We start from the raw sequence: 8,991 nt of genomic DNA, 5'->3' as shown, positions 1-8,991 counted from the left end.
AGAAGAGACATGGGAATGGTATGTAGGCTAGGTTCTGCAGAGGATTATGAAGACTTAATGTGCAGGCTTACTTCATGTCAATGACATATGAAGGAAATTACTTTCATGTTAAAGCTTTTGACTGGCACATATAGTGGAATATGTTGCTGTTCCATGTGTTTCACATAGGCCTACTTCAAATTTCTTCCCATCTAACTCAGCAATGTGGATAGTTCAACATAGGCCTATTTAATTTAAGGCCCATATATTTATTGCATTTGACATATTGTTCATGGTCACACAAACACACTTTCCCCCCACAAATCTATGCAACAGTTGGACCCACTGGTAGTGCAGACCACTTAAGACTATCAATCTGGAATACATTTTAAGTCTAAAAAACCCTGAGTGATGTGTTTAATAAGGATTTTAAACAGGGTGTATGTCTGGTTCCAAACATGGAATTTGCTTTGACAGCAGCTTATCTAGATCCATCTAATAAATAAAACACACGACAAAGGTCAGACACACACCGCCCTTAAATTCAGAAGTAGGCTATTCTCATTTTCATGAAAATAATAGCTACCCCACAGCTTAATTAGATTCACACGTGCCGCTAAATATTGTAATCACATGCAGATCCTATCAGTTAATACGTTTCGCGCGACCAATGAGTGCGCCGCTTGATATTTTCTGTCGACGACACAGATAGCTGTCTGCCTCCCACTACCTCCCTTTAATAAGTTTCTAGGCTGCCGTTCCCTTTAAAGGACTCAATTTTTCTTTAATCCTGAATTGATGGTTTAAATGCGGAGACAACTAACCAGAGACTGGAGAGAGAGTCCGCTGTTTTGTATATTTGTAAATACAGTACGGAATTAATCAAAGTTTATTTTTTCTGATCCAGCAAGAAGATATCGCGAAAAGAATATTTTTTTGCTTCAGTGGAGTTGTCATTTGAATTGTATCGCTCTCTGATTGATGAGCACTGAAAATCAATTAGGAAGTGACTTCGGGGCATCAAAGAGGATTTAAAGCAGTCTTTCGGTATTTTCAGGATGTAAACTGGGAATATATTTTCATTTGAAACGTGTGACTGACGACGCCAAATACGCAAGAACATGTACTATCCTGTCATGAGGTGAAGAGTCTAAAGGTGATAACCTCCGACATGTATGAGGAGAACCGAAAAAGTAAGTGATAACATTTATATACTCTGAACTTGGCATTGAGTTCAACAGATAGCATACTTTGCATTTGCTGTGTTTGTTTTGGTGGAGATATAAAAACTCGGAACTATAGATTCTTTTTTGTAGCCTATGTGCCCTCAGCCACAGTGTAACTTCAGATAGGCTACTGCTGGTCTATCAAAACACAATACTATTAAAGTCAACAGAACTTCTCTAATTGCAGTGATACAAAATGACTCACCACTGCTGCAATAATTATTGCTGGAAATGAAGGTTATGTGCCCCAAGCTCTGCCAGGGTAGAATTAGGGAGCCATGCATCTTCCCTCATCACATTTATTCCTTACCAGATGTTGTCCTACCAGACAAGTAACATATTTCATGCCTAATTGTCTCTCTCCATAATTGATGTACAGTTGGATCATATGCCCATGTTCCTTGTTGAGGCGTGAATAATGACAAACAACATCTGCATTTGCATTAAGTCGTGAATACTTTTATTCCCCCTTCCCTTGTTGTGTATCATCCATTTCTGTTTGCTCAAGTAAGTTGTCACAAGACATTTCAGCATTGCATGCACAGTTACTACACCCACACTATACAGTGTTCATATTTGTGATCTAATCAGTAAGGTCAAATGTATTGTAGTGCACCACCATGTTGAACTCTTTTATCACCAGTGCAATGCAAGGAACACATCATGGTGTCACCATGCTATGATGTATTGTTATCATGCTGGTGCAGACCATTTGTGAATCACATGTGACTGAATGCAATTATCTCAATAATAACTGTTTTTAATAACAATGACGCTTGCTCTCACTTGGGACGTGGAAGTATTGCATTTTCTGCCTGCATCCTGTTGATAATAATACAGTATAGTTCCCGGACAAAGATGATTGAATTGGCTCCATTAACAATAAGTGATGATGGAATTGTCTTGGCTCCATCCATTCCAAAAACAAAGCAGTGTGATGGACCGCTGTAATGGAATGTCATGGGTGGTTCAGTTCCCCAGACAACACTGGGGAACACTGACAAAAACTATACACAAACACCCCCAAAACGGCACGACACCTTTTTAAATGTAAAGGGGAGCTTCTATTACTGTCAGTCATAACGAACTTGGGGGAACAATGGCACAGACTGAACACAAACACCCCTGAAACTGCACCATTCAGGAATACTATACCAAAAATGTAAGCTAGGCTATGCAATGTTCAAATCCCTATGGGTTTTCATGATGACACAATGAAGTCTAGACATTGTGGAAGTATGAAAAACTGTAGAAAGTAAGGAATGATGTTAAATATTGATAACTGTACACAAATTACTGGAACAAATTAAGCAACATACAATGTGCAGGGCAAATCATGTACGATTATTGCTTCTGTTATTATTGGTCTACAATTGCTTGTCTGTCTGATGTGCTCGGTCATTTATCATCAGCGTGGTGATCAATGCTCTGTCACATGTTAAATAGTATTTTCTGTTGTTTTGGATTCCCCCTGCTCCATGGTCATACATCACAATCAGGATAAAGCTGTCAATAAAGTTTTGAATCTAGTTATACTTTCAAGGTCTCCAATGATACTTGAATGATTTTGATGATAATATTATTCAGTCTCACAGAATACATATTAATCGCACAGTTATTACCAAATAATTGCCTAATGAGGCATTGTCTAAGCCCTTCATCGTTTTGGTCTGCTATCTTCCCCACAGCAGAAATCTTTCATCTTGTTTGCAATGTAACACTTTTCAATGTAGCCTACTGCATGATATTGACATACTACTGTACAGCTTACAGTATTAAGTGATTTCGATGTGACCATTTGGATGTAGAAAGTAAATGATCTTAGTTCTGATAACATGAACCTTTATATTAACACAACTTTATACAGGCAAGGAAATTTAGCCATCTAGTCAAGTATACTTTCACCATGACAAATGAAATAAGTTCAGTGTTAACCTATAGGCTTCTGAAGAGTTCCAAGCATAGTGCCCCCCCCTGTCCTACCATTCTTGTCATTACCAAGACATTACTGTACCAAGTGCAGGCAGGAAGTCTGCACACAGCCTCATTTATAGACCTGAGATTAGCAAGTCATTTACATTTGAAATGGGCCTCTATCAGACGGACCACAGGAGTCGAGCTGATAGCTAACCCTCTGAATTTCGCAGCGCAAATGACTTTGCCTTTCGTGGCACTGCATGGCATCCCCACCCCCCCCACACACACACACACCACTCCCCTCCTGACACTGTTTAATGCTACTTGAAGGGTTTTAGCCCAACACAGAGAGAGCTATATCTGTGTCAGATAGCAGTCTTCTACGCCTTCCCTCACTTAGCTCAGACGATTATAATGTAACTATTATGAGCTAATGTATCTCTGCTCATAGGGCCACTGACTAGACTGGGGTGACGATCATGCCTACTTGCTGCTGTTACTGCTAGGTCGGTGCTGCTGAACTGGCCTAGCTAGCATAGCGTAGCGTAGTGTAGCGCTGCATTGCTTGGTGTGGGTCCACAGGTACTAGCAGCACATAATGCCCCGGCTGGCAGCCCGGCCCAGAATGCCTTTCGCAACTCACTTGCACAGAGAACTAGGTCACAGCTGTCCTCTACAATATGGCTGTTTTCACCTACTGTATTCTCTGATTCCTTTTCCACCACACAAATTCAAATTTAGTTTTCAGGTTATTGTTACAACCGTGCTTTCCTCTTCTTCGCAAATGCCTTGGGTTTTTTGGGTCACATGCTGACATGCTGGTTGGGGATTGTCTTGTAAGGTTTTTATTTGTTTGTTTGTTTTTTTTTTGGGGGGGGGGGTAAAAATCAGCTGTCTGCCAGTATTTTAGAATGTTCTAGAATGTACTTCCGCAGAGCAAGCCTGATGTGTTTTGTCATATATGGGACTATGGGTTCTGTTATGTGACTCTCTCAACGATTTAATATATCACAATTAACACCTTACACATGTTTTGATCATTCTTTTTTTCTCATTCATTTTATGGTCACTGAAAATTCCTCATTAGTGACTTCCAAGATAATGAGATGTCTCAAGGCTGGTCCTGCCCTTTCCCCCCATTGTGTTATCTATTGCAATGCAGTGGGCAGACATTCCTCTTTCTAATCTATTGTCAGCAAGACCTCAAGCCCTATCCCCTTTGCCTCCATGAGTGTCAGTGGTGTATGAGTACTAGTGCACGGATTGTTCTCCAGATGTTCAGCTTAGGACTGACCAAACCCCAACCCCCCCAATCCCCACCTCAACCACCTATCACTGCCTTCCTGTCCTCCTTACACAGTACAAATACTAGTGTTAATATAACACACACACACACACACACACACACACACACACACACACACACACACACACACATACACATTACACACACACACACACACACACACACACACACACACACACACACACACACACACACACACACACACACACACACACACACACACACACACACACCGTTTAGTACTTTTATTTGGATCTCACCATAAAGGCAGCATTACAAATCCAAATAGTGATGGAGGCAAATTTCATAGCAGTCAGTAGGGACTGATCAGAATCATAGGGTCCTATGCAATACATTACACTACGTAGGTCAGAATGGCTTGGTTAATTTAAGTTAACACACACACACACACACACACACACACACACACACACACACACACACACACACACACACACACACACACACACACACACACACACACACACACACACACAGTTTAGTACTTTTATTTGGATCTCACCATAAAGGTAGCATTACAAATCCAAATAATGATGGAGGCAAACTTCATAGCAGTCAGTAGGGACTGATCAGAATCATAGGGTCCTATGCAATACATTACACTACGTAGGTCAGAATGGCTTGGTTAATTTAAGTTACACACACACACACACACACACACACACACGTACACACACACGTACACACACAGAGACATACACACACATACACAAACACATACACACACACACACACACACCATTCAGACATCATTTGGTTCCAATCAAAAATATTGTACACTTTGATCAGTGTAATAACAGTGTCATAGTTAATTAATTCTACTCAATATGTTGTAAACCTTTAGAGCTATAGAGCTGACATTACACATGCCGAATTTTGCCCTGCCTTTTGACTCCATACTCGAGTCATTTGACTCTCCACAGTGTTGTAATACTCTATCTGCACAGCCAAAAATTCAGCGTTAATTCAACACTGAGAGAGTCGATTTAACATCTTCTAGAAAGCTTTTGGTCAGTTGAAGTGCTAGCACTGCATTTTTCTCTGTATTGATTTGCATAAGTTCACTCTGAAACATTGACATCACGTTTTTTCACTGTGTGTAGGCACCGGTCGAGATGGCTACTCGGCCGAAGACGGCGGAGGAGAAGGGGAGGAAGAGGAGGAGGAGGAGGGCGGCGAGGGGGACGAGGGCGAGGAGAAGGGTGGGGAGGAGGGGGAAGGGGGCGGCGGAGAGATGAACGGGGGCCACAAGATGGCACGCACCGACACCATGAACTCCACCACCAGCTCCACGGCCACGCAGAAGAAAAGGAGCCAGCATGCCAAGAAACAGGTGCAGAGCAACCAGCAGGTGCAGCGAGCGCCCAGGGCCCTCTTCTGCCTCAAGCTCAACAACCCCATACGCCGCGTAGCGCTCTCCATTGTGGAGTGGAAGTATCCTTTGCCCTATCACGCTACAGGAGCCATGGCATTGAGCCATCACGAGTGTTTTCAGGGAATCCCATGGGGCGGGGGCGATGGAGCAAGGTGGTCAGTTGTCCCGGACCTATCGGAGACAGGGGAGTTTTTTTGGTCTTTTATTAGTATATTCATGATATCATAGTGAGAGATTTTAGATGAAACGAGTGGGGAGAGAGAGATGGGGAAGGATCGCAAAGGACCCAGGCCGGAATAGAACCCAGGTCGCCGGTGTAGCAGCCCAGTGCCCTACCCTTAGAGCCACGGGAGGGCTAATCTGAGTTTAGTGTAAAACTGGGTGAAGTGACTTCTCCTCTCTTTTGCTCACCGTTTCCCACAGGTCGGGAGTTGATGTTTTAGTGCACAAAGGGTTTTAATGTACAGAGAGAGGTGTTGTCTGTAATGCTCAGAAGGTTTCACAGAGGAAGAGAGGTGTTACTTGTAGTAAAGAAAGGCTTTCACACATGAAGCAGGGTTTCCCACAGCATTTTATTGTTGTTTTTAAATTATTATTTTTTTTTAATTATTGTTTTAGGGCTTTTGCTCGTATTGGTGGTAAGACAGTGAGAGAGGTACAGGAAACGATTGGGCAGAGAGAGAGACGGGTAAGGAACAGCAAATGACCCGAGCAGGAATCGGACTCGGGTTGTCAGCGTAGGAACCCAGTGACCTACCGTTAGGCCACAGTAGGGCCATTTCTACCGTTGATATACAAAATTATGTATACTTCTAGGGGGTTTTCCTATTTCGGTAACACTTTATTTTAGGGATACATCTATTAGCACTAATACATACAATGTTAGTGCCTGTATAATTACATTATAAGGTATGTACTAAGCAAAAGCTAAGGCCTACTAGGTCCTTACTAAAGTTAAATTGGTAATAAATCCCTTATTATGCATGAACAAGACATTTGCGAATACATGCCTAACAAATGTTTGATTTTGCTTTGTACATGCCTTACAAGTTACTTATACAGGAACATTGTATGTATTAGTGCTAATAGATATCCCTAAAATAAAGTGTTACCCATATTTCATATGTCAATATGTATGACAGCATTATCTTTCCCATGATGATAGTGACGTGTCTTTGATACCTGCTAACTCCTCACCACTTTGACCCTGTTGTCCATGGAATTGAAACGCACAGAATTGGTTCTCACCAGGAAACAGCCTAGTTGTCCAGCCTTAGCAGTTTTAAGTAGATTATTGGCATGTGGCATTTTTGTTACTTTATACCACTACATTCTTTGCAGATCAATCATTTTATTTTACTTTGTATTTTTGATATGATATATGTTATTGAAGTCATAATAACTCCTTTTCAACAACAATGCAGTTACTTCCATCTTGTGTTGTAGGGCAGTACAGTACTTTGACTTTGCACAGCTTTTAGTAATGTATCACGACTTGGTCATTGCCTTTCTGGTAACACCATATTTGTAATATGATAAATTACTGATGAATGGTGTCATATACCCATGCACTTTCTTCCACTAATTGTAAGCCCAGGTGTATTTTTTTGTTTTCAGTTCTGCATAATGATGTTTTGGACTTATTGTTAAACGTGGCCAACTGTGCTGTAAAACACTGGGGGAAACACTGGCACTGCACCAAAAAAATTGGTGCCAAGTCAGCTTTTGCCTTTTGGAGGTTGAAAGGGCATCTTCCTGACTACATAGCATTCTCTGAAATGTTGAGGAAGTAAGGAGCCATCAAGGAGGGATGAGTTGAAATAGCCAAGATAAATCCATGGAACTTCTTTTTTTATCCTGAGGGTTTACTGAAGAGCATATACTTTTACAGCATATTCCTTTGAAAGATTAATGGCATAAATTAGGTTTTTACCGTTTACTCGGATAGTTATTCGTCAGCATTACAATAAAGAAGTTATATAGTGCATGATTCATGAGTTTCTTTGAGTACAGCTGATATTAAACATTATGTAAAAGTAAAAGCTACAGAATGCACAAAGAATATGCTCCATCATAATTATTGCAAAGTAACTGTCACTGTGCAGCACTGCTTGTACAGGCCGTAGAGATATTCCTTGCAAATACTCACTGCCTTTGGGTCTGTTTTCCCTGATGATATTCATGTGGTTTAGGCAAGTGTGTGATCACATCAAAATATTTAATAGAAAACAGGTCATTCGAAAACGTCCATGCTTAACAGGCATATGTTATATCTTCAGAGATGAGTAATGCAAGTAGTATATTGTTTGGTAATTGTTAGGCTGTAGAAGCGTGCAATGGTTATTACCTATCAAGTCCTACAGTATTATCAGCTAAATAGTCATTTAAGTAAAATATGTCTACAGTCAGAGTTCGCTCCAGAGGTGGAAACAAGGTTTCCGGATCACAGTATGCTGGCTGAGCATTATAACATGCTCGGGTGCTAGCAGGCATCGCAGATGGTCGCTGGGATAGAAGATTTCTTTGGGTGGCTTTGGCTGCAAATTCCCAATGACAGGACAGACAAGGGGATGGAAGTGAGTTGAAGAGAGAGAGAGAAGGGTTTAATCTGCCGTGTGCTCCTGTCTTAAGTTCCCCCCTGTCAGACAGGCAGACAGAGACAAGGTCCCCAGAGCGGCAACCTGATACCCCTCCCAACACAAACGCTCGCATGCACACACACACATACACACACACACATACACACACAGACACGCACACACACACTCATACACACACACACACACACACACACACACACACACACACACACACACACACACACACACACACACACACACACACACACACACACACACACACACACACACACACACAGAATTGGGTCCTCAATCCACGGTATGTATTGGGTGGGGGGCCCTTTCAAATGACTTTGACCCGGACCAAGCCCAAGCTGTCAGCGACAATGCATATATTCACATATACACTGCAAATGCTTAACTTATGCGCTCGTGCACACGCACACACACTCACACACACACACACACACACACACACACACACACACACACACACACACACACACACACACACACACACACACACAGACACACACACACACACACACACACACACACACACACACACACACACACACACTCAAAAAC

At 41.8% G+C, this 8,991-nt stretch overlaps 1 protein-coding gene across 1 annotated transcript in view; it reads left to right on the top strand.

Annotated features, from left to right (window-relative positions):
* Positions 1–1,150: 1,150 nt before the first annotated feature.
* Positions 1,151–8,991, top strand: part of cacna1fb (calcium channel, voltage-dependent, L type, alpha 1F subunit) — a 72,516-nt gene continuing 64,675 nt past the window's right edge. The window contains exons 1-3 of the mRNA XM_063207612.1: positions 1,151–1,172; positions 3,233–3,235; positions 5,565–5,883. Of these exons, the coding sequence (XP_063063682.1) occupies positions 1,151–1,172; positions 3,233–3,235; positions 5,565–5,883 (344 nt within the window). The remainder of the gene's footprint in view (positions 1,173–3,232; positions 3,236–5,564; positions 5,884–8,991) is intronic.

Source organism: Engraulis encrasicolus, chromosome 10, assembly GCF_034702125.1.
Source record: "Engraulis encrasicolus isolate BLACKSEA-1 chromosome 10, IST_EnEncr_1.0, whole genome shotgun sequence".
Taxonomy (NCBI): domain Eukaryota; kingdom Metazoa; phylum Chordata; class Actinopteri; order Clupeiformes; family Engraulidae; genus Engraulis; species Engraulis encrasicolus.
This window is presented reverse-complemented; position numbering and strand designations above follow the sequence as displayed.